The 27,106-nt window shown below is 37.9% G+C and overlaps 1 protein-coding gene across 2 annotated transcripts; it reads left to right on the top strand.

The window, feature by feature from the left end:
* The first annotated feature begins 485 nt into the window (after positions 1–485).
* pld5 (phospholipase D family, member 5) lies at positions 486–26,468 on the top strand. Of its 2 annotated transcripts, none has more exons than XM_059353800.1 (10): positions 486–684; positions 14,805–14,941; positions 15,717–15,900; positions 17,549–17,657; positions 20,016–20,143; positions 22,480–22,677; positions 23,391–23,542; positions 23,705–23,870; positions 24,006–24,096; positions 24,567–26,468. In XM_059353800.1, exons 1-10 carry the CDS (start codon positions 526–528, stop codon positions 24,827–24,829), a joined length of 1,587 nt encoding a protein of 528 aa, XP_059209783.1. In that variant the 5' UTR covers positions 486–525; the 3' UTR covers positions 24,830–26,468. The 2 variants fall into 2 exon arrangements, with proteins under 2 accessions (XP_059209783.1, XP_059209864.1); XM_059353881.1 differs by lacking the exon at positions 486–684 and adding an exon at positions 10,628–10,790.
* The last annotated feature ends 638 nt before the right edge of the window (positions 26,469–27,106 follow it).

Raw genomic sequence — 27,106 nt, 5'->3', positions numbered from 1 at the left:
AATGGGAGAAATTAGATTTCTTACAGTTGTGTGTCTATGTGTGTGTGTGTGTGTGTGTGAGAGAGAGTGTGTCTACGTGTCTTCATGTCTCCTCACACTTTTCTAAATCTGATTACAGTCTGCTTCTTTCTGTCTTGTCCAGTGCAGCAGCTCCTGTTGCACCTCCACCCCGTCTGGAAGCCCTCAGAAGCCCACTGCCTGCCCCTCCCATACCGCCCGGGAGACTGTAATACATGCACACACACATACACACACACACACACACACACAAAGAAGCACACACACCCTCCCCAACAAGTGGACGCACTGGTGCTCCAGCCACAAACAGACATGCTGTAGCTCGGACGGCACAGAGACCAATAGTGGCTGATTCAGCTACCGAATGACAGATAGAGAAGAAAAGCAGGAAGACGTGAGTGACAGCATCTCTATGTGTGCTTGGCTGTAAGTGTGTGTGTGTGTGTGTGTGTGTGTGTGTGTGTCAGACTGTCTGTACCCCAGCAGACAGAAGCACACAGGTCATCAATGGAGCTGTCAGATGATCCGAGGGCGAGGGGGCAGGAGGAGGCTCCCCCAGCGCCGCTGCCCTGTGTGTCCCAAATGAGAAGCAGCAGCTACAGCGCCATCCAGCAGCAGGGCTACTCTGCATCCATCTTTCTACGACGCAAAGACAAGCTGGAACGGGTGAGATAACTGTCAGGTACCTCTCAATCATCATGCAATTATTTATTTTACTGTAAATCCAGCGGCGGTTCTAGACCAATTTTACTGTGGGGGCCAAGGAGGGGCCAGTGTTTAATCAGAGGGGCACATTAGCACATGAAAAAATGGCAAAGATGATATTTAAACATTCAAAATCTTTATTTTAGCTTATTTAAACATCTCATTTAAGTATATTTGGAAGATACAAATACATTGATTTAAATAATGAGACTTACCAACAATAACAGTTTTTTTTGTATGACAATGACATTTCTCATTTTTGTGCACGATCTCTTTTTTATTTTGAAAGTGCAGTAAAAACAAAGCAGACCAAAAAAAAGACACAAAATGACAAAAAAAGACACAAAATGACCAAAAAAAGACACAAAATAACTGAAAACGACACAACAGACACCAATGACAAAAAAAGACACAAAATGACAAAAAAAAGATACAAAATAACAAAAAAAGACACAAATTACCCAAAAAAAAGACACAAAATGACTTATAAAGACATGTAAAGACATGAAAAGGATTCAAAAATGGGCAAAATAGCCCTATAAGACTCCATAGAGTTAAACTATTATACAATGTAAACATTCTGGGTTTCTTTTGTGTACAATGAGATATTGTTTGAACAAAAAAAAAGGTTAGAATTGTTCCATTGTTTATCGTTATAAATTGATCATTGTATTATTAATTTGACACAGGGGCCACAGCAGGGGCCAAAGGCTTCTTCACAGGGGCAGTGGCGAAATTAAGACTTGGGAATTCACTGCAAAAAAAGAAAAGTTGGGTGAACTCAAAATTTCAAGGCAACAAACTTCGATAAAATTTTAAGTTGGACAATTAAACTAAATATTTTAAGTCTTGTTTTAGAGTTTGCTCAACTCTGAATTTCTCTGGCATGATTGTAACGCCGCTATGAAATGTCAGCTAATGTTGTGACCACAATTTTGAGTTAGCATTGATACGCTAATGGCTACTCTTGTAGCTGTAACAAGCAGCACCGCTAGCATCAGTTAGCCGCTAGCATCAGTTAGCCGCTAGCTTTCGCTAATGACCAAATTTCACAACAAAGAAATAAGAGTTATCAGAACTATTGTCCCTTGTTTTGAACCCCAACTTAAAGATATAAGTAACAACAACTCACCAACTTGTTTTTGAGCAGACAACTGGCTTCCTTTGTTGTGCTAACTGACATTATTGCCCTAAATGTCAGTAATTTATATTTCCAAGTTTTACCAAATTAAATCACTGTTTTAGGCCAAAAAATACAAGTTGTAAGAAACTAGAAGTGTTAGAAAAGTGTCAAAAAGTATATTTAGAGGAATTTATTCACCAGTTGCATCCCGTGAGCCCAGTTTTATCCGGTGTAAACTCATTCATTCTTCATGCCAGTGGTGCATCAGCCTCAGCTCTGGAGAATTGCTGCTGGAGAAGTGTGCAATAGAGCTCTGCTGCCACACACCCAGTACACACACACACACACAGGAAAAGACAGACCAAGAATCCTGCAATCTTAAGTTAGAGAATGTACAGTTAATTTTAGATATTTGTACTGATTTATTTTGGTATTTGTATTTGTACACCACTTTTACTCAACCCTCTGGGGTCACTAGGGGCATTTTCAGCTGTATTTGTCATTTAAGCAGTAAATTATAGTGGGCCCAGAGGGTTAAAGTGTGTTCTTTTAAAGCCTGCATTTAACAGTTTGTGTATATAATTTATCTTAGTTAAGCATTAATAATTTCCACGCTGAGGCCTCTCTTTTATGCACAAAAGTTAAAGCAGGTGAGGGCTGAAATATTCAGCCAAAACCTTGCTATTTAAAAAACATATTCATAAGCACTACTCCTCTGGACTGATATTTAAAGGGTCGTTTTGCGGGTGAAGTATTCCCTCAGGTTATTTTCCAAGAAAAAATGTTTCTTGCTGCTTCTTTTTGTCTCCTGGTTTTGGACCATTGGTCAGACTGAATGACACTGTGAACATGTCACCTTGGACTCTGGGAAATTGTGTCAGACATTTTGCTCTGACATCCCTAAAGCAGATTTATATGGTATATTTACAGCTGGTCCACACTCAAACTGTGAAACTGTCATTTCACACCAAACCAAACTTCACACTCAGCCAGCTAAAAGTCAGACACTATGATATTGTTCACATGTAGATTAATTATCTGTTCACTTGTAATTCATGATTTTAATAACTATTTACACTGTAAAAAAAAAAGTTGTTTTTACGGTAAAAAACCGGCAGCTGTGGTTGCCAGAACTTTACCGTAATAAATACAGTGCAACTTTTTCTAATATTACGGTAAAATGATATTAGCACTGTTGATTTCCCATCTATTCATTTTATTCCATATTTTACCAAAAAAAAAAGTTTTTCCATCAAAAGAAACGCTGTTCTGCCATATAATTGACCAGTAAATACTTTATAAATGCTGCATAAATTAAAGATTTTACCATTAAATATTACAGTATGTTTTTATTAGAGATATGGTGTTTAGTACATTTAACAGTGAGAAAAAGTATTTTTACAAAAAATAAATGCAAAAATTACAGTGATGGCTCATATTACAGTATATTGACAGTATATTTTACAGTGGAGTAATGTCTTTTTTTTAAAAACTGTAAAAAAAACAAAAAAAACAACTGCTACTGTGGCTGATATATACATTTATGGTGTGTTACTGAAACTAAATTAACCCATTTATCATTTTATAGTAAATAACTGTCGTGGTTTAGCAGTTTTTAACCGTAAAATCTACAGCCATTTATTTACAGTGTACACACAAGTAAGCTTCTCCGAAAAATATACATGTCTCCCTCTATAACATTTCTTCAACAGCAGCTAAGCGTGACCTTATTTCACTCCTCCTTTTGCTTTCTGTTTCACAAGCAATTAAATTAAGAAAATCATTTAAAAAAACAAGGACGATTGTCAATAATTTCCACCACTCAGTGCTTTCTAGCTTTTTTTTTCATCCAGCGAGTGCTTAGTCAGGACAAAAGAAATCTATCATGAAATGATCAATTAAACAATTCATTCCTCCTCTCTTTTAACCATGTGCTCCGTGGCTGCAGAGTCTGAGCGAGCAGCTCCGATGATGGAGCTTCCCCAACAACACAAGCTAACAGGGTCATTTCTCACTGCTGGGTCCCTGTCTGCACCCCATCCACAGTCCCTTTGGCATGTGGCCAAGCTGTGCCCTGTGGTGTTGATCTCAGTCAGCCTTCACTCAGCACATATCACCCTGACTATGACGCTATGGCAATGTTCAAAAAGAAAAAAACATGATGTCCTGTGCACGCATGGTAACCTGCTGTTGAGCTTTTGGTGTGAAGGTGAAACACCTACAGTACGTTGAGGCGTCCTTCATTGACACTCACAGGCGTGTGTTTGGATGAGGGTGGGGGGGGTTAGGTGATTTGTAGGTCAAAAGCAACATCTAAGATTAAAATTTAAAGGGATATGGTGTTTTAACCCATTTAGGCCTAAAGCGCCTGGGAAAAAATGCCTGGAAAACCTCTGGGCGATTTTCAAATGACCCCCTAAAACCTGAAGTTTTTCTGGAAATTCAACACCTACTAAATAATAGATTTTTCAGCCTCTGTAGCAGATAAAAATGAAATTCAAAAAGTATTTGAGAGCTTATACCCGTGGCTTTCATACGAAGTTGAGTTTATTCGTCCAAACCTTCAATAAAGTTTTTTTTAAAAATCAACAAATCAGCAAATGTTACATTTGACTGAATAAAAAATCCTCTGCATAATACTAATACATGCCCATTAGCAAGATGCAAACATGATATGACCACTGGAAGAACAAGACATAGTTCTCATTAGCCTACTGTAATAAAAAAAATAAATTATTATAATAATAATAATAATAAATAATAATAATACATTTTATTTATTGCACTTTTCAGGGTACTCAACGACGCATAAAGTAATATAAGACATAAACAGTCATGATTTCTTATATCATCATCACAATCAATTAGCTTATTATTATTATTAATATTAATATGTTATTAATAATATAATTATTATCTCCAGATGGCCACAAATCTGTCTGTTCATCGGTGAAAATATGTCGTCTAAAAACATATTCCTCATCCATAAATGTCGGTCGATTTTTAATAAGATCGCCACCGCCAGTGTAGGTGGTATAATTGATTTAAACATATTTAACTTTATCTAGATGTGAAATGTAATTTATGTACTTGGAGATTTACATGTCTAATAATACAAAAGTAACTCTGATGAGAGAAAGCAGTAAGAACGCTTGGGCGACACTCAGGACAATCTTAAAAGTATATCTTTATTTTTACTGTATTGTGTTTTATTGTGAAGGACAGAAGTACGGTCCAGGTGTGTTGATAACGATGGTTGATAACGGTGATATTTATTTGGCTTAGCCAGAAACATCCAATATCCCCCGAAAAACTCAGCAGCTCATTGTTTTACAGCGAGGAGATCCAAGTGTCTGATTTGGGATACAGTTAGCTAATTAGGCTAATTCACTGGTGTTAGCGTCCTTTAGCCGACTCTGGTAAACCCGAAGCTAACATATACGGTTAAACAATATACGGTTCGAAAGATGAGAAGTTAAACTTTAGTTTCACACCATTAAATTAATTGGAAGCATGACATGATCATTTATATTCGTAGTTAATGTGAAATTTTGATAGAATCTTAGCCGAACGGTGTCCGATTTGGGATACAGTTACGCTTGTTACTTGTTACTTGTTACGCTTATTCACCAAAGTCACACTATAACACAAACAAACTAACCAATCGAGGCAGCAGTTGACCAGCATCCCCAGTGTTCTGTGACGTAAAATAACTGGGGATTTTTTCTGGAGTCTGGACGCTTTGAGGAGACAGATAGAGATTACAGCTTTAGCTCTTGTCTGACTATATGGGTACTCCTGCTTCTCTAAACCAGAGGCGAGCTGACCACCATCTACTGGAGGTAATACACTGATTATGGATAAGAGCCTTTTACAACCAAAAAAATCAGAACTATCCCCTTTTTTTTGTTGATGATTTAATGCCATTTCAATTACTGTATTTCTACAGAAATAGGACCTAACTATATACTGAGATAGTGTCACTGAAATAATGTTGAAAGAATGTAGTCAAAAATATCTGACCAAACAATAAAAAATAGTTTTGACCAAAACTAGTTAAAGGCAGAGACCGCAGGGTTCTTCAGCCAACTTATTTTGTCCTACACTCACACACACACACACACACACATTTACACTCAGTATGTTTACATGACACTTGAAAAAAAACAAATTATTGCCTTAATCTGACTGTAACTGGACAACTGAAGTGCATGTAAACGTGTTAGTCCAACTAATATTGGAGTTCTCCAACTCCAATTAAGACACCCAGATAATGAGATTGGAAATCATTTTTCGCCGGCATGTATGACAAGACAATGCATGTACACATGTGCCGCATGCTCCACCCCCCCACCCCAAGGTGCTGGCATATAACCCCAGAACAAAAACATCCAAGAAAGCCGGTTGCAGTAGCTAGTTGCAGTAGCCGGTCATTAGCGACAACACAAAGCGTTGAACCGAAGACAGGCTTCTGTTGTCTGCCCCTCAAAATCACCATCTGTCTTGTTGTTCTTGTTGTTCAAAAATGCCATTTTCCCTCCTTTCTCCACTTGTTTATTATGACGTAATAGGTCAACCGGAAAGGGGGCCGTATTGACCCGCTAAAACGACGCATATCGCCACCTAGTGTTGAAGAGGAGGACACGTTCCCGTCAGTTATTCGATTTTCTCAGTTGCATGTAAACTGGGACAAGGACAGAAGTCCGATTAGACGCCAAAATCTAATTTTAAGCATAGCTTGATTTAACTGTGCATGTAAACGCACTGACTGTGCAGAAAAGCCTCAATCTGGTTTAGGCCTATTGTATAAGTCGAAGGGCATTCAGAGAGCTACAACAACAACAACCACCGCCAACATCAAATGCCCAATCTCACAATTATAACCACAATAAAAAATAATTTGTGTATCTGCCCCATGGTCCAGATCGGCTCAAAACCGAAAAACCCATTTGACAGGTTCTTCCTTGGCCCATGCTCCATCCCTCCACAGAGTTTAATGACATTCACACCAGCAGTTTTTCCATAATCCTGCTGACAAACAGACAGACAAACCAAACTGAAATCATCACTTCCTTGGAGGAGATAATAATTTGCTCGTTTGTGTGTCTGAATGTTCCGTGCAGTGTGGTTCTTAGAGGTGAGGACTATTTATAATTGGTCTCTTGTGTTGGAGGACTGTGCGCTACATTATCAGATAATGATGTCCTGTACAGAGAATCAGGAGGGAATAGGAATAAACTCTAAAGGCTGCTGTGACCTCTGAACTTCTCTCCTGCAAACAGCGCTGCTTGAAAAGAGCTCTTACAGCTGTTCATAATGACGGAAAAGAAAACGGACTTGGAGGCATTTCCCACATTAGTATTCATTGTTGCATCATGGTGGTGACTGTGCAGCTGGTAAATTGTTTATGTCAACAGTTTCCTGGTTTGACCGCTACTGACCGTTAAGCCGGGGGATCTCGTTCATGTAGTTGCTCAGCTAAAAAACGCTCCTGTGGTTCAGACTCAGCTGATGGTCTGAGCTCATGATCGTCAGGGAAACAGTGAAATCTGTGTTTGTTTGACCCCGTGTGAGCAGCTTTAACATCCACCTCTCCTGGGAAGTGGTCCAAACATTTCTGTCCCCTCTGTCTCTTTCTCTTGGTCTACCTTTTGCACTCACACAGGCTGACGTGCAGAGGACACCTGCCCCAGACAAACAGCAGGATTCACTGCTATGACTTTGTTCTTGTTGCTAGGAATATCTGTCTGGAGTTCACACAGTGCTCCACAAGTTTTTAGACTTAAAAGTCATGCTTACTCTACATAGTAATTACACTGACAAATCATCAGCTGTTTCACTTTTTAAAAAAAAGTTAGTTCATGAGTATATAGATGAGATAAATTAAGCTTTGTGCAGTGTAATTACATTGCAATTTAACAAGATGTAACAAGGCGACAGCCATTAGACAGTCACACTAGCGGCTCTGCAAGGCTGTAAGAGCGGCTAATTTAAGCTAAATGCTAATGTTATCTTTACTGACATCAGGACCTCAGACAGCCTGTACATCTTCCGCCGCAGGCTGAAGACCTATCTCTTCCAACAATATCTCGGTTAAGTCATGGTCACCTAACATATATATTAAAAAAAAAAAAAAAATTCTTATTCTTTTCTCTTCTTTTCTTCTTTAACATAAAGCACTCCTTTAGCGATGACAGTTAGCTCTTAAAGTTATGTACTTACTTGATTCCTATGGTCTATGTCTAGTACCATCAGGTTGAATGCACTTATTGTAAGTCGCTTTGGACAAAAGCGTCTGCTAAATGACATGTAATGTAATGTTATCTTTATAGACTGTATAAAGATAATGGATGTAGCCGGCGTGACATCACCCATTGGTTTGTTGACGATCATTTAAAAGCCTCAAGTTTGGCGGTCATCACCGTCTTGGTTTATAGTGGAAAGTGTCGATATGCTGCCGTAACGTGGGAATTGACGCCGGGTAGAAGACGGAGCAAAATCGATGCGAAGCCGTTCAGCAATCGGTGGAAATCCAGTAAGGTTGACAACATCACTTCTGGTACCAAAAAAACAAGTTGGCAACTGCCAAATGAAAACAAATGGTGGACTTTCACCCAGGAGAATCTCCCATGTGAAAACAAAAGTAAAAGTTTTTTAACGTAACTTATGTTTTCCTCGAAACTTCTGTAGCTCACGTCACCCTCGTAACTACTTCACTGCTGGCATTTACATACATTTATTTACTGATAAAACTGTCTTTTATAACGCCTAACCAGGAAGAGGTTACCAAATGAGGTTGTGTGTGAAAGTGGGATGTACAATGAGGTGTAATATTTGCGTAGTGTTAATATTCAAAGTGTATATTGGGTAATACATGGATGTACATTGAGATATAAATAGACAAAGAAATAGTTATTTCAAGAAACAGAAACTTAATCATTCAACATGGTTAGACATTTATACAGACACAGATATAGGAGGGAATAAGTTTACATGCAGCACAAACAGATGGATGTGAATAATGTGAGAAAGGGTTGTTAGGTGTGTTAATGTGGAATGTGTAGATTGATTAATAACTATTGTGTTTCATATATTGTGGCTATGCAGATCACTACATCATCTGCAACGCCATAAAACACTTACTTTTCATAAGGTACGCACACCATACAGCACATACACATTGAACATTGATATTAGCTGGAAACTATTAGAATATTATTGGAAAATCGAACCTTGTAGCGCACTTTAAAACTCCGAAAGATAGGTAGGCTAAATAGACTTACAGATGACATGAGTCAGGGTGGAAATCCAGAGTGAATTGTGTTACTGACCAGGTGTAGGCCTATCACACAATGGGGCGGAGCTCCCCTAAAAGGCCTAAAAAGGCGTCCGATCGGAAACAGTGCAATGCCGCAATATGTCCTACGTAAATAATGATAATTTGAAATTCAAACCTCTTCAAAATTGAGGATGCACACCTTAATGCCATGCGCAAGCCACATACGAAATCTTAGGTCAGTCTGACTAACGGTCAGAGAGATATGAACTAGACACACACACACACACACACACACACACAGACAGACTCTTCTTGCTTTTATAGATAGATGATTAAGCCAGAAGCAAAGTCAGAGTATCATCAAATTATCAGAATCCTTCCTGAGGGGAGCATGAATATGTGTACCACATTACATAGCAGTTCATCCAGTAGTCTTTTAGTTCTGTTGAGTAGTACTGTAACTAAGTATGTCAAAATTTACAACCAAGTAAACTTCAACAACAACAAAAAACTCTTCCACCTGCTTCTATCCTTTCCTTATGTCTCCCTCATCCCCCATTAGGTCCTTCCTTTACTCCCTGTACAGTGCAGGACTCATAAACACAGCAGCAGCTTGCCTGCAGTCAGCAGCATATGTTGTTTTCTGCTATTAGGCGACGCTATATTCATCTATGAGAAAAGGATGAATAAAATGGTAGAAGAATGTGTTTGCATATTTCACTTTCCCCCCTCCGAGGCCCTTTAACGTGCTTCTGTAGAATAGAAAGAGGCAGAGCTTTAGATGTGAAGCAAATGGAAATACTGTACAGTAGAAGTGAAACATGAGTGAGTTCTCTAAAAATCTGGTGCATTACTGAAAAGCACATTTATTACAATGATTTAAACAGTGGGGATTAAAGCAGACAATACTGCTGACTTACAGTTATGTCATCAGTTGAAGGTATTAACAGGAGCTATAAGGCTGTTTTAAATTCTTTTGTCTTCGCCGGGCAGAACTGTGTGCATATGTGTGTGTGTGTGTGTGTGTGTGTGTGTGTGTGTGTGTGTCGGTCCCACCTAATGAGTTCAGAACAATTTGAGAGTTTCGCAGCAGCTGTCACACACAGTGGATCACCAGCAGCAGCCTCCCTCCCCTCGAAGCTAAGCCCAACTGCTTTGTGCCAGATGAGTTTTGTTCACAAGGCAGATAAAAGAGGAAGATACAGAGGGAGAGGAAGAGGAGGGAGGAATCGAGGGGGAGGGAGGAATCGAGGGGGAGGGAGGGAGGGGAGGGTTGCTGGGGCTCGGAGCTACAGCTCTGTATTGGCCGTTTTAACAAGAGGGGTTGGTCTTTTTCCATCTCTCTCACCACCTCCACCGAGGAGCAGCGCACACAGCTCACACACACACACACACACACACACACACACACACACACACGTACGTACACAAATCCAGAGGCTGGAAGAACCATGTCAGGACATGGGACGGACCGGGAGCTGAGGTGCACACACAAACCTTCCAGGAACCACCAAGATGAAGACATAGTGAGGACATCAGAGCGGGCTATGAAGACAGAGAGACGGACAAAAAATGTGTGACTGAGCTGCTGTTTCTCCACCTGTCAGAGAAGTTTGAAGGAGTGCTGCTCTCATGGCGGGACCGACCCCCCCGGAGCCCTTGAAGGTGATGTTTACAGCTCTCGCTTCACTCTGCATCTGTTTAATATTAGATATTCTTCTCACTTTGACCGTTGACTGGTGGGATTCTAGTATTCTGCATGTTTGCCTGAGGCTTTTCTTGCTGGCTTTCATTATATTATTCATTCATTGATTCATTTGGATGCAGCCGTAAATTCCTTCCATGTGCTCTTCAATTATCCAGTGAAAACACAGACATGTAAAATTTGGACTGTGGCGAATGATTTCATTATCTATTAAATTAGCTTTTATGTCTTTGAATAATTGATTAGTCTGTCTGTAAAATGACAGAAAAATGTCACAAATTCCCAGTGCCGAAGGGCCAGCCACACATTAAAGAAGCTGAAACCATCTCATATTTTAAATATTGCTTGATAAATGATTTTGTTGCCTATGTAAATTCTTAAAAATGTATTTTTAGATTATGATTTAGTCTTAAAAATGTCAGAGGGTGGTAAAAAAAATAAAAAATTACCATCCCAATTTCCCACAGCCCAAGGAAACATCTGCAATTGCTTGTTTTGTCCAATAACAGAAGAAAGTCCACAGACATGCAATTAACCATTATAATAAATCAAAAGAAGAAGACAATGCACGCATTTGAGTGGCTGGAAACAGATAAATGACTTAGAGGATTCTAGTTATTATTAAAATGGTCTTGAATTATTTTTTTAAATATTGATTTAGCCTATGAAATGTCAGAAAATAATGAAAAAATACCCATCCCAATTTCCTAATGTGGGAATCTTTTAATTGTATGTTTTGTCTAAACTACACTACAAAACCAAAAGACATTTAATTTACCACTATATTAAATAGAAGGGGAAAAAAAGAAAATCCACACATTCAGCTTGAACCAGCCGATTCCATTGACTATCAAAGTTATCATCAATCAATTTTCAGTTTACAATTCAGTCCTTAAAATGTCAGAAAATCATGAAATAAATGACTATCGCAGTTCCCAACATCTTCAAAATCACTGTTTTGTCCAAACAACAGTAAGAAAGCCACATATATTTAAATTGCCACAAAATAAAATAGAGAAAAGAAGAAATAATACATCTGAAAAGCTGGAACCAACTTATATATATATATATCTATATCTATATCTATATCTATATATATATATATATATATATATATATATATATATATATACATATATATATATATATATATGTATATATATACAGTACAGGCCAAAAGTTTGGACACACCTTCTCATTCAATGCGTTTTTCTTTATTTTCATGACTATTTACATTGTAGATTCTCACTGAAGGCATCAAAACTATGAATGAACACATGTGGAATTATGTACTTAACAAAAAAAGTGTGAAATAACTGAAAACATGTCTTGTATTTTAGATTCCTCAAAGTAGCCACCCTTTGCTTACTAGAATATAAGACATGTTTTCAGTTATTTCACACTTTTAGTACATAATTCCACATGTGTTCATTAATAGTTTTGATGAATTTACAATGTAAATAGTCATGAAAATAAAGAAAAACGCATTGAATGAGAAGGTGTGTCCAAACTTTTGGCCTGTACTGTATATATATATATATATATATATATATATATATATATATATATATATATATATATATATATATATATATATATATATATATATATATATATATATATATATATGGCATTTTTGCTTGATTAATGAAAAAGATCGATTTTCCCACTTGGCTTCCAACAAATAATCAATTAATCACATCAGCTACCAACCACGTAAGATTATGTTGATGGATTTTAGACACATTGTGTGTTTGAAGTAAAGAAAATATTGCATCTCAGTGGATCAGCTGGAAGTCAACTGACCTGTGTCACTCTGTCAATCTCCTTCTGTATCATGAGGCTTTATTTCCTTGCAGCCATGTTCACATCCACCAGTCAAGCCTGGTCCTTGACTCTGCTAAAGGTGATGAAGAGCTCAGAGGTCTCAGTGGACAGCGGAGGGAGTGTGAGGTGCATCCGGCTGGCACCGCTCTCAGCCTCATCGCCTCAGACAGACAGTGTGGGGAAAATGGGAAATGAAGTTGACAAACACCCTCCGACCCTGATCTTCTCTCTGGCTCGGCGCTGAATTGTGTTTTTCTTTTGTTTAACGCATAAGAACCCAGACCCATTTGTCCATGTAAAGGAAAATTATGGGGGATCTACCACAGACCAAGTGGACCACATAGAACACATTTATGATGTTTTTAAAAATAATTCTACACCCAAATGTCAAATATCTGTGATGTGACATATATGTTACATTGGGCGTTTATGGTATTTATTTTTATAATATTTCTTATTTTAATATAGATAAAACGAGACACCTTTTCTACTTACAGAAAAACAAATTTGCCTTTTTATCTGCATCTCCACAGCATATATCAAAACTGTGACATTAGTGGTGTTTTTTAACAAAAACAATATTTTTCAGATTTGTTTTTAAGTAACAAAATAATAATAAATCAATAATAAATTAAAAACAAATAAACTCTAATAGTGTTAAATGCAATAAAGGACACCATATTAACAGATTAGAATTGTTAAATGGGTTTAAACTTTGAAAAAAAAAGCTGAATATGGGAGATTTGAGAACATGTAAATGTTCGTTACACCAGTGTCACCATGGGTTCTTATGGGTTAATAGTCCGATTTTGCAGAAACTTGAAGTTGGGAGTCATCTTTTTTTTGGAGAAAGACTCGTGCTTACTGTAGGGTAGTGAACCAAATCAGCGGGACTCGATTCATTTGATTGATCGAAAACAGCAAAAGAGAATATGTAATGTGACGTGATGACAGCTCGTGAAACCAACAAAGCCAAACAGGCCAAGGAACGAGATGGAGAAAATCTGCAGTCGTAAGCAAAACAGAAGTGCCTAACTGCACTTTTAAAACAGTGGAAATCAAGACTCCTCAGGCTGCATCAAGGCAATAAGGCTGCTGCTTCATAACCACGGACAGCTCCGACTGTCACTCCACCCTTATTACAGCCTGTATATACCATATACTGTACAATAATATAGCCTTTAATATTGCTTGTCATAAATGCGACATTGAGCCTATCCATGCTGGCACAGAGGTCATAAAATCCCTTTCAGCTGGGGATTCACTTCAACAACAAAGCAGGCAGTATACAGAAAAGCATAAACCACAGTTTCAAATATTCCTTATAGTCGGGCTTAAAGGAGGAACAATTTGCCTTCAGCTGGGGAGCGTTCCACTTCACTTGCCCTCTGCCCTGTGGCATAAAGTAGGATTTGTGAAGCTGGGGTGTTTTTTTGCTCCACAGATTTAAATTCCTCTGCAATCTGGTTGTCAAATCAAGAGTTTCCACAGTCAGAAGAAGACATAGAGTTGCTGTATTGATCCCGAACCTGAACCTTTAATCAATGATATTGAATGAGGGGCATTAGCATTTAATGGCCGATAATTTCCCTTTTGTGCAGCACCCAAAACAACAAATTGACCACAAAAAGACACAAAATGACAAAAAAAAGACACAAAATGACTAAAAAAAAGACACAAAATGACTAAAAAAAAGACACAAAATGACCAAAACAGACATGAATTGACCACGAAATGATCAAAAAAGGACACAAAATGACCAAAAAAAGACACAAAATGACCAGAAAAAGACACAAAATGACCAAAAAAAGACACAAACTGACCAAAAACAGAAATTCCTCTGCAATCTGGTTGTCAAATCAAGAGTTTCCACAGTCAGAAGGAGACATAGAGTTGCTGTATTGATCCTGAACCTGAACCTTTAATCAATGATATTGAATGAGGGGCATTAGCATTTAATGGCCGATAATTTCCCTTTTGTGCAGCTCCCAAAACGACCTGCCGTGTCAATGTCTTCACTGCAAGTTGTTAACCTGCTGTGTAGCAAAAAGGGGAAGAGTTCTGCAGCGCATCCTTCACAAAAACATCATTAATTAACTTTAGCTTGCTGTCTGTGTGTGTGTGTGTGTGTATACCTCTTGTTCCAGACCCAGCAGAAGTGCATTGCCTTCTTTGCCCTGCTCTGCTGCTTTGCTGTGCTGGTGGCACTCATCTTCTCATCAGTCAACATTTGGGGGGACGATGAGGACGGTATCACAGAGGAGAACTGTAGCAGTGACTGCAGGTAACGTCTCTGCAAGTGTGACAAGGCCAGAAAAATACAACTACTGAACTAATGATGACATAATGATTTATGAATACACGTCCTTCAAGTCTGTTCTCCGTCAACTCATTATTACCCATTAAACTACACATTCTCAGGTTGTTCCATTTTGTTCCTCACTGGTTCCATAGTAACCAGTAAATGACCAGAAAAGACACAAAATGACCAAAAAAATACACAAACTGACCAAAAAAATACACAAAATGACTAAAAGAAACACAAAATTACCACAAAAAAAGACATCAACTGACCAAAAAGACTAAAACACATGAACATGAACACAGTGGAGACAGAGCTGACTTCCAAAATGATTTGGTGACCCCAGAAATCATCTCGCGACCCCAATTGGGGTCGGGACCCCAAGGTTGAGAATAGCTGCTCTAAGTAATTGTTCATTTTGAATTATAATTGATAACATCACTTCTGGTACCACACAAACAGTTGGCAACAGTCACCGGTAGTGTAAATCTCACGTGAAATTTACGTTTTCTGGTATTCACGCCAATGGATGTTGCAAAATGACTCACTAGCGCCCCCTTGAAATTTTCAAAACAGCCTCACAATTTGTATTTTATTTCTATTTCCCTGTTTTAATTGAATGTTTTTACTGTTTTCAATTGCATCTTGCTGTTTTTAATGCTTATGTAAAGCACTCTGAATTACTTTGTGTTGAATTGTGCTATACAAATAAACTTGCCTTGCCTTGCCTTTAATAAGAATCCTGTTCAACTTTCAGCATTGCGCTTGTGGAGAATATTCCGGATGACCTCTCTCTCCCCCGGGATGGCAGACCCCATCTCCCTCTCTCTGTTGGCTTTCATACATTGTTGGACCAGGCGAAGCACTCAGTGGAGGTGGTGTCACCTGTCTGGGACTTAAACCCCTGGGACCAGGAAACAATACCAAGCACTGCCAAACAGGTACAGACAGTCTGAATATATCTCTGTACATTCCTGCTGAGCATTAGGTTTTTAGGTTTTAGGTTTTATTTTATTTGCACAGTTAGAATTACATAAAATGACAAAAATAACATATCATGTATAGTGCAGGGAGAGGCTTATTTAAAGCCTCCACCTAAAATTTCATAGTTATTAGAAAGTAATAAACTGAGAACTGAGAAAAAAACAAATGTATAACATCAACAAGTTATAATGACAATAACAAAAACAATTAAAAACAAAAATGAACATGTTAAAAAAGTGTATTTGTGTGAATTAGAATTTTAAAACAGCCGTTAAATGAGCTTTTAGACATCTTTTGAAGCATTTTACAGAGATGGAGTCCTTTACCAGATGGGAAAAGGTATTTATCCATAATTTGGTCCCTAAATTGAACAATAAATTGACCTCTGCATGTCAGAAATCTTGGAGGATGAAGATCTAAAGACTGACGCGTTGAATAAGAGTGAATCTGAGAATTAAATTTAAAATAAGTCTTAAAGTGCTTTGGAAAGTTTTCATGATCTGAATATACCTTAAAAATAAAAACACATACACTACCGGTCAAAAGTTTTTCCATTTTTTACTGAAATTCAAGCAGTTCAAGTCAAATGAACAGCTTGAAAGGGTACAAAGGTAAGTGGTGAACTGCCAGAGGTAAATAAAAAAAGGTAAGCTTAACCAAAACTGAAAGATAATGTACATTTCAGAATTATGCAATATAAGTAGGCCTTTTTCAGGGAACAAGAAATGGGTTAACAACTTAACTCTATGGAGTCTTGGGCTATTTTGTCCTTTTTTGAATTCTTTTCATGTCTTTGTAAGTCATTTTGTGTCTTTTGGTGTCTTTTTTTGTCATTTTGTGTCTTTTTTTGGTCATTTTGTGGTCAATTCGTGTCTGTTTTGGTAATTTTGTTTCCTTTTTTGGTCATTTTGTGTCTTTTTTTAGTCATTTTGTGTCTTTTTTTGGTCATTTTGTGTCTTTTTTTAGTCATTTTGTGTCTTTTTTTGGTCATTTTGTGTCTTTTTTTGATCATTTCGTGGTCAATTCGTGTCTGTTTTGGTCATTTTGTTTCCTTTTTTGGTCATTTTGTGTCTTTTTTTAGTCATTTTGTGTCTTTTTTAGTCATTTTGTGTCTTTTTTTGGTCATTTTGTGTCTTTTTTTAGTCCTTTAGTTCAACATAAAATGTGATTTTGAATCTTTTTTTATTTTCAAAACACTATCATGCTCAATAAAGAATTTTAAATGTTGCAAATGTGCATTCATTTCAGAGTAGACTGAGACATTAAACTGCATAATTTTCAATTAAATTCTGGAAAAGTTGGTGTGTTCTAAAACTTTTGACCAGTAGTGTATTTGAGAAATATTGATGTCATGAACAGTAAGTATCTGGAGTTTCTGAAAGAGGAACAGATGAAACATGTGACTCAGATCTGGTTGCCATCCTAACAAAACCAACTGCATTCCCCCGGGTGTTCTGTAAGAGGAAATGCAATTATTTTCCAGTACATGTGTATGTAGTCTTCTAATGAGGTTAGTCCTGCTGAGATGTAAGTATCGCCCTTTTAAGAGACAACCGGAAACATTGCTCAAGTGCTCAACTACAGTAACATCCCTGTCTTCCTCAGGGTCAGTTGTTGTTCCAGAGGCTGCTCAGCCTGAAGTCTCGTGGGGTTAAACTGAAGATTGCCAGCAGTCTGACTAACTCTGCTGAACTGAAGACCTTGGCAGCACACAGTGAGTGGCTGTCATATTTCCATTTTATAAAAGCAATTTGGTATGCCACTGTAACCTTCCAGAATGAGGATTTATAGCCTCTAACAACTCACCTGACAACACTTCCTGTGCATGAACCAGAAGAAGAATTTTAGTTTATGTTTTACTTGTCAGATACAGCAGGGTATCCTCGGGGTCTTGAAAAGTATTAAAAGGTGATAAATCAATTTTGGGAAAATTAAAAAAGTATTAAAAAAGTATTTTCACAACTTTGCTAAGTCTTACATTTTTAAGGTATTTTTTCTCAATTCGCTGTCCAATAGTTTGGGTCCTGAAAACATCGCAAGCGTGTGTGAATTTATTTGTTTTTCATTAAAAAACAAAGATGAACCGGTACATGAAAAAACTACTCTCTTGTGGATGCGTTTGGAAATTGTCTCCGAGAGCGCCAGAGCACACTCCGAAATTCATGAAGTACACTCTGGCGCTCCCAGTCAACATGATCTCACAGAAATCCGTGAAATAGCCACGGATTTCGATTAACTCAAAATCCGTGGAATAGCCACGGAATCGCTCAAATTTCCGTGAAACTGACACGGATTTCGCTACAATGCAAGTTAATGACAGTCATATCCCGTGGCTATTCCAACATACAAAGTGATTATGTACATTCACTGAGTGAATATTTAGAAAATAAAACATATATTTCTCACTAGAAATGTGATCAAAATCCATTTTTATGCAGAAACTAAGTCAAAATATTGATTTTTCACTAAAAATGAGAGAACTGTCCGCCATGTTCTGACCGCTGGGACCTTGAAAGTCACGTGACTTGGAACAAACCAATAGCCACGGGATATGACTGTCATTAACTTGCATTGTAGCGAAATCCGTGTCAGTTTCACGGAAATTTGAGCGAATCCGTGGCTATCCCACGGATTTTGAGTTAAGCGAAATCCGTGGCTATTTCACGGATTTCTGTGAGACCAGGTTGCTCCCAGTGCATATTACGAACGCACCTTATGTCACACAACGCCCTCAGCGCGAAAAAAACGGAAGAAAAGGCTTGAATGAACGGTCATGGGCAATTGCAAGTTTGCGGAGTAGGGCTGCAACGATTCGTCGACGTTGTCGACAAAAATCGATAATAGAAATAGTCGACAATGAATTCCATTGTCGACTATTGTCGCCAGATGTGTTTTTCCAACAGAGTGAGGCATCTCACTTAATTACAATCTCTGCCGAGAGTGCGTCTCTGTCGAACGCGATCGGTAACGTACACAGAAATGGCGGCGTCCAACACAGCTACGCGTACCAAAACTTCAGAAGTTTGGGAGCATTTTAGCCTGGATACGGCGAATAAAAAAATTAATTACTGATGTAAATGGTTACATATTGAAGTGGCGGTGAGGTATTAAAAAGTATTGGGAAGGTCTTGAAAAAGGTATTAAAATTAACTTCAGGATTCCTGTATATACCCTGTACAGGCTCATCCACATTATGCAGCCCCATCCAGTAGCTCACAGCAAGGGTCATACAACCTTCATGTCTGCCAAATTTCACACTGAAGGTCAAAAAATCATGAATGTGCAAATGCACCTGGCAGGTTTCCCTTTCAAAGCCTCTGGCACTCAGGCTGCCTGCCTGCTTTGCCCCCCGTATGTCCGTCAGACCAGACAGTCCAAGGCCAGTTGGCACCAAGGTTATAATAGTTTTGGATTTTTCATTAGTTTTAGTTTTAATTTCGTTGTGAATTTTTGTTTTCAAATTCAGTTAGTTTTAGTTCGTTTTTAGAGTGAGTTTTCTAGTTTTAGTTTAGTTTTTATTTTTTGAAAATGCTTAGTTTTAGTTTAGTTTTTATTAGTTTTAGTGTTAGTTTTAGTTTTTTTGTAATGGGCTATGTGTTGGTGCCAAATTCAAAGAGTTCATAATAAATGTTTCCTTTGTTTCCTTTGGTTTATCATCTCAGCCCCAATAAGGTTATTAACTCTTAGAGTTCCAGGTGTTTTGAATTTCTGTTTGAGTGTAAACATCCCAGTCTCAGTAAACATATTTACCATGTGTTGCATGTTCAAATAGAAACACTGAATTATGAATGAAAAAAGTTGACAAAAACAAAAACTAAGGACATTTTTCACTATAATTTTAGTCAGTTTTAGTTAGTTTTGTAACCACACAATACAGTTTCAGTTAGTTATCGTTTTTTTAAAAACTCTAGTTTTTACTTTTATTTCAGTTCACGAAAATGTTTTTTCAATTCTAGTTTTCGTTATTTCGTTAGTTTTCGTTAACTATAATAACCTTGGTTGGCACGTCTCTCCATCTCATTCTTTCAAACTTTTCACACTGTCCCTATACTCTCTGTTTTGTGTCGTCCAGTTGCAGAGGTTCATTTTGTTAATATGACAGCTCTCACCAGAGGAGGACTCCATTCTTCATTCTGGGTGGTGGATCGGAAGCACATTTACATCGGGAGCGCTGATATGGATTGGAGGTCACTCTCCAAGGTAACAACAAACATCGACAACAGCGAGAGGCTGCAGAGCAAAATCAGAGCAGAGGATAAATGAGCTGCTGCAGTCAGGTGTGGTCAGGTCTGCAGGTCTTTTCTGGCATCAAAATGACTACAGTAGATTTTAGTCTCTCCAAAATAAAAGCTGGACAAATTTAATTAAATGATAACATTTGCACCCCCACAGGGACTTCAAACATAACAGAGTCTGGATTTAGTTCCACTCTACACCTGTACCTTTTTATGCAATTACACGAGCAACTTTAAATGGGCATCAGGGATTTGATTTAAGATTTAAGATTGCTGTCTGAGTGCCATTTCGCTTTGCATTTAGTATGTAATTCACAATAGAGGAGGAACCAGGGAGCATCTGCACACTACTACTTGAAGTGATTACCTGGCACTTTTCATGCTTCAGCGCTGGCTGGAGGTAGAACGGCTGTTCGGTGTAATTAACTCAGAAGCCAGAAGGAAGAAAGGGACACGTATATGAATGTGTGCGTTTGGTGTGAAGACACTTGCACAAAAAATGACAAGATGAAGAGCTGGTAGGAAGAGAGAGAAAAAAGAAAGCAGAAGGTCAGAAATTCCCTGTTTCATATCTGTAGAAAATACACTGAAACCTCCGTGTGTTTCCTTCTGGGTCACTCACAGAAATAGAAGAAACACAGAACAATTTCTGTGTAATTAATGAACAGGCGAGAATATATTTAGAATCACTGTCTCGAGTTTATTTTGCAGTATCTAGCCATTTCAGTCTAGACTATACAACAATTGGATGGGTAAATGTTTTACATATTCCCATTCTGCAAAGAGGATTAATCCTATTGACTGTACACTGCAAAAAAAGAAAAGTTGGGTGAACTCAAAATTTCAAGGCAACAAACTTCGATAAAATTTTAAGTTGGACAATTAAACTAAATATTTTAAGTTTGGTTTTTGAGTTTGCTCAACTCTGAATTTCTCTGGCACGATTGTAACGCCGCTCTGAATGTCAGCTAATGTTGTGACCACAATGTTGAGTTAGCATTGATACGCTAATGGCTACTCTTGTAGCTGTAACAAGCAGCTAGCATCAGTTAGCCGCTAGCTTTCGCTAATGACAGAATTTCACAACAAAGAAATAAGAGAGAACTATTGTCCCTTGTTGTGAACCCCAACTTAAAGATATAAGTAACAACAACTCACCAACTTGTTTTAGACAACTGGCTTCCTTTGTTGTGCTAACTTACATTATTGCCCTAAATGTCAGTAATTTATATTTCCAAGTTTTACCAAATTAAATCACTGTTTTAGGCCAAAAAATGCAAGTTGGCTTTTTTGCAGTGTAGTAACCCCTTGACTGGTCCTTTAGCGCCACCATGAGGTTGATATCTGTGGTTTTGAGTTAAATGTCTCACTACCTGACTATCATTATGTTTGGTAAAAACACTAATGTCACTTCAGGATGACCATGATGATTCCTCACCTTTCAAACCAGCACCAACATGGGATCAAGATTTTAATTTGTCCAATTCTGACCAATATATACGGAAGCGTATTGCTTCCACCCTTATAAAAAAAATATATCCTCCATTTATCTCGTTATAATGAGATACTATCACATTATTTCGAGATAATGACAGTTTCTCGTTATAACGAGATAATGAAAGTTTCTCGTTATAACGAGATAAATGGAGGATATTTTTTTATAAGGGTGGCAGCAATACGCTTCCGTAAGGTAACAGACATATTTTTGTCACTTCGCTGATAATAATTTTATGTAAAATAAGAAATGAAAAAAAATCAAAACAAATCGATCAAGAAAAAAAAAAACCTAAACAAAAACAGCACTATTAGGATTTTTTTTCCAATTCTTTAATAGGAAAACTACGGAAAACTACTTCTGGCTTAAAAATAACAAATTTGAAGCAACCAAAATATCACATTGTCTATGATATTTGGTCATATATTTACGGAAGCGTATTGTTGCCACCCTTATAAAAAAATATCCTCCATTTATCTCGTTATAACGAGAAACTTTCATTATCTCGTTATAACGTGATAGTATGTCGTTATAACGTGATAGTATAGTATTTTTGTGGTCATTTTGTGTCTTTTTTTGTTGTCATTTTGTGTCTTTTTTTGGTCATTTTGTGTCTTTTTTTAAGTCATTTTGTATCATTTTTTAAGTCATTTTGTGTCTTTTTTAAGTCATTTTGGGGGTGGCGACTCAAAAAGGTTGAGAACTCCTGGCTTAAGCATGTCTATCCAGTGAACACAGCTAAATTCTGACTGCAACTTTTCTGCTGCATCACCTCTTCCTGTGTGCTCCTTTCTGACGCCCCACAGAGGAAAGAACTGGGGGTGGTGGTGTATAACTGCAGCTGTCTGGCTCTGGACCTCCACCGAGTGTTTTCATTTTACTGGCAGCTCCACGAGAGGGACTACATCCCCTCCATCTGGTCGAAGAGAGTTACAGCCCTGTACGGAAGGCATGACGCCCTGGAGCTACAACTCAACGCCACAGAGGCCGCTGCTTATGTGTCTGTGAGGAACCACTTTGTTATGCAGCAGTATTTACTGCATGTTAACACATAAATTGACTCCATACAAAATGTACAAATCACAGGGTGCATCTGTAATAAATTCTTGGACTTTATACTCCTCTTAAGGCACCATTTCCTGACTCTGGACTAGATGGTGGATGTCTTTATAAAAAGTTTCATTACCAACTAATAACAGACACGCAGGGGGTGATTAATCATGTTAATATCACGCTGAGGAGAATCTTTCGGTCGGAATATCTCAGTACCTCAGCCTAATTTGACAGTAATGAATCTTGTTACCCTCTAAGCGACAAGACGCTTATCAGTTGCATTTAGGACATTTATCATCCTACAGGAACTAATGGAGCCATGCTGTCACGAGCTGCTGGCAACTCCAATCTGCTCTCCTAGTGGTGATGCATGGTGGAAGAAATGTGCCTTGTTGTTTTCTTGCCCTTTACTTTGTTCAAATGTTAAACTGAATCTGTCAGACATTTAGGAAAATTGCAAACCCTAATTATGTTGTTCTTAGGAGCGGAACATTTTTCAGTGCAGTATATATTTAAAAGATACGGTTGTCAGCTTTTGTTCATTAAATCGGGACAAATTGAATGTTAAAGGTCTTCTAAACGCCCACCTTTCAGTCTTCAGATTCTCATCATCTTTATTACATTTTGGGTGCAAACTTGCCTGAGTGATTAATCCTTTCTGCAGACCTCTCCTGAACTTTTCTGCGCTAAAGATCGCACCAGAGATGTAGATGCCATCTATCAAGTCATCCAGAGTGCAAAGACATTTATCTTCATATCTGTGACGGACTACCTCCCTCTGGTGAGCAGGAGTTTCAGAGGAACCACAGTCACAAGGTACATCAGAAGTTTCTGCTGATGGATAAGTTCCGTCTGAGGACTAAACTGTATTTATGATTGAATGCGTCCAATATTCCAACAAAGTTTCTCTGTATAATTGCCTTTTGATAAAAGGCAAAACAGTAAAACAGGGTCTAATTACAATGGTTGCATCAATAGGTATTGGTCGCTTATTGATGAGATGATCAGAGAGGCCGTGGTACTGAGAGGAGTCAGAGTCCGGCTGCTGATCAGCTTCTGGAAGAAGACTCACCCCCTCACCTTTAACTTTGTCACCTCCCTCAAGTCACTGTGTATGCAGATGCACAACTGTTCATTAGAGGTGGTATGTGAATTTATCTAATTCTTCCAACGAGGCTTTGTTGCTTTGACCTTCTGGAAATTCTTCCTATATGTTCTTTCAATATTAAATTGAGAGGTTTGGTATCTTTACATGCTGATTTTCTTAAATTTTTTGCAGAGGTTTTTCAGTCACAAGGAGCAAGAGGATGATATTCAACATGGGCTCAACCACAACAAGTACATGGTGACCGACAATGCTGTTTACATTGGTAAGCAATGTATTATATATTTTGCAATCAATTAAAAAAAAAAACCTGTAGGTTACCTTAGGTTTGTTCTCTTTCATGGCAGACATAAGGACTTTTCACACTAAATGCAAATATAAATAGCACGTCAATTTAAACCGTTGCAAGCTAGCCTAGTGTTGTCGTACAGTTTGCAGGGTTTATAAGGGACTGCTAGCAACTGATGTATAAAGAGAACTGGGTGAAACATTGGAGGTGGGGCTCCGTTCATTCCATAAAAGTGCAGTATGAAGTCAAAAATTCAGTGGTGGAAAAAGTATTTTGATCTCTTACTTAAGTAAAAGTACTAATCTGATTACTCACAAACAGACACATTGACACAGGCAACATGAAAAAGTTTACACACACACATCAAGAAAAAAAGCACAGCATCCCACTGGAACTCAAAGTCAATGTTTCTTGCCATAATTCAGCAATATGCTGTTTGTCAACAGGTAACCATGACTGGGTCGGGAGTGACTTTGCCATCAACACAGGAGTTGGGTTGGTGATCAAGATAAATAATAACCTTAAAGACAGAGGAGTGACAATCCTGGAACATGTGAAGGCTGCTTTTGAAAGAGACTGGAGGTCACGTTACGCCAAGAGCCTTCAAGGAAATAAAGATCAACTGGGAAAATACAGAAACCTGCAACAAGCCAAAATTCACATGGAGTCTAATGAGGAAAAGAAGTGGAACACGCCTATATCTTTATAAGCACAGAATGTGTTTCTATATCCTAAAGCCTCATAAGGTTGAATACTCTAGAGTTGACAATAAGTGTACACAATATAGGAATGTGAATTACACTTTTATAATTGACTTTTATTTTGCCTCATTATTTTAATAGATTCAGATCAAGAGCTCCGGGTGTTGATGTCACTCTAAATAGCGCCATTTTGGCAGGAAACCGCATAGCAGCTACACTGCAAAAAAAGAAAAGTTGGGTGAACTCAAAATTTCAAGGCAACAAACTTCGATTACATTTTAAGTTGGACAATTAAACTAAATATTTTAAGTTTTGTTTTGGAGTTTGCTCAACTCTGAATTCAGATTTTTGTCAACTCAACTGTAAATTGTACTAACTTACAATTTTACATTGTAATAACTTTTAATCCTTACTTCTGCTAACTTCTGCAATGTGCTGAATTGGCACGATTGTAACACCGCTATGAAATGTCAGCTAATGTTGCGACCACAATTTTGAGTTAGCATTGATACGCTAATGGCTACTCTTGTAGCTGTAACAAGCAGCGCCGCTAGCATCAGTTAGCCACTAGCATCAGTTAGCCGCTAGCTTTCGCTAATGAATTTGAATTTTTTTCCCGCATTTCACAACAAAGAAATAAGAGTTATCAGAACTATTGTCCCTTGTTGTGAACCCCAACTTAAAGATATAAGTAACAACAACTCACCAACTTGTTTTTGAGCAGACAACTGGCTTCCTTTGTTGTGCTAACTTACATTATTGCCCTAAATGTCAATAATTTATATTTCCAAGTTTTGCCAATTTAAATCACTGTTTCAGGCCAAAAAATACAAGCTGCCTTTTTTTGCAGTGTAGTTTCTTCACCTGCCTTATTTTCAGCACAGAGTGAGCATGGTGGATAGCAGGTGTGCACTGGGATGCCAGAACCAATATGGAGAAGTGAAAGGGAGAGCATTTTATTGGATTCCTTAAGAACCTAAAGGCAGCCAACATGGATTACTGCAGTTTAATGAGTTGTAAACAAACTGGAGACAACTGAGCAGCAGATTTGGACTGTGTTTTGGATTGCGTAAAGACCACTTTGTATCAGGTACAGAATGCAATGCTTACTAAAGTAATCTCTTATATATTTAACAAGCTTTTATTTTGGTAAACCCAACCACCCATGGCTTCAATTTAGGGTAATTTAATCTTTGGGAGTGATTCGATTACAGAGGTAACGTTAACTGTCTTGAAGAAACAGACTAGCTGGTCGCTAATGCTACATGCAAGTTAGTATACGGCTAGGTTAATGTTACACTGCCTGTTGCTAATGCTAATGTTAACTGAAGCAACACTTACCCTTCTGATGACGACAAGCTCTTTTTGCTGGCTGACTCCAAGGCTGAATATTATTCCAAAGTCCAGATTTCGTCCATATATACCCCGCCAGCTTCTGGGAGTGTTCAGGGTTTCTCCATAGCAGGATGAGAGAAAGTTGAACAGGTAATCTAAAACAGCTTTTCTCAACCTTGGGGTCGGGACCCCAATTGGGGTCGCGAGATGATTTCTGGGGGTCGCCAAATCAGTTTGGAAGTCAGCTCTGTCTCCACTGTGTTAAAGTGTTCATGTGTTAATGTGTTTTAGTCTTTTTAGTCACTAAATGTCTTTTTTTGGTCATTTTGTGTGCTTTTTTGTGTCATTTTTTGATCATTTTGTGGTCAATTTGTGTCTTTTTTGGTCATTTTGTGTCTTTTTTTAAAATCATTTTGTGGTCAATTTGTGTCTTTTTTTGTCATTTTGTTTCCTTTTTTTGTAATTTTGTGTCTTTTTTTAGTCATTTTGTGTCTTTTTTGTGATTTTGTTTCTTTTTTGAGTAATTTTGTGTCTTTTTTGGTAATTTTGTGTCTTTTTGGTCATTTTGTTTCCTTTTTTTGGTCATTTTGTTTCTTTTTTGGGTGATCTGAACTGTGCGTGTGAGATTCTGTTCAGTGAGCGGGGGTCGCGGACAACATGCATGTTAAATTGGGGGTCGCGACTCAAAAAGGTTGAGAACTACTGATCTAGAACATAAAATGTTTTGACTGTTTCAAGACTTGTGAACACACCCCGGGGTCATTATAATTGTCATTAGTGTTTAATCTCACATGTTTGCAATACAGTGTTTAATGTCCTTTAATTTAAAGTGCACAGTGAACTCTGTAGGCTTGAAATGAATGCTGTCGACATTGATTTTACTCACACTTCCTGCGAAAATGGTGACCTAAAGACGAGTCACATGACAACCGGAGCTCTATAAAGGTGCA

This window comes from Centropristis striata, chromosome 1, assembly GCF_030273125.1.
Source record: "Centropristis striata isolate RG_2023a ecotype Rhode Island chromosome 1, C.striata_1.0, whole genome shotgun sequence".
Classification (NCBI taxonomy): Eukaryota; Metazoa; Chordata; class Actinopteri; order Perciformes; family Serranidae; genus Centropristis; species Centropristis striata.
The sequence above is the reverse complement of the archived record's forward strand: the minus strand, read 5'-3'. Positions and strand labels throughout refer to the sequence as shown.

Coding starts and splice junctions, on each gene's coding strand:
- pld5 (XM_059353800.1), top strand. CDS start 526: ATGGAGCTGTCAGATGATCCGAGGGCGAGGGGGCAGGAGGAGGCTCCC. Junction 20,144..22,479: donor ATTGGAGGTCACTCTCCAAG/GTAACAACAAAC, acceptor GACGCCCCACAG/AGGAAAGAACTGGGGGTGGT. Junction 23,543..23,704: donor AGAGGAACCACAGTCACAAG/GTACATCAGAAG, acceptor TTGCATCAATAG/GTATTGGTCGCTTATTGATG.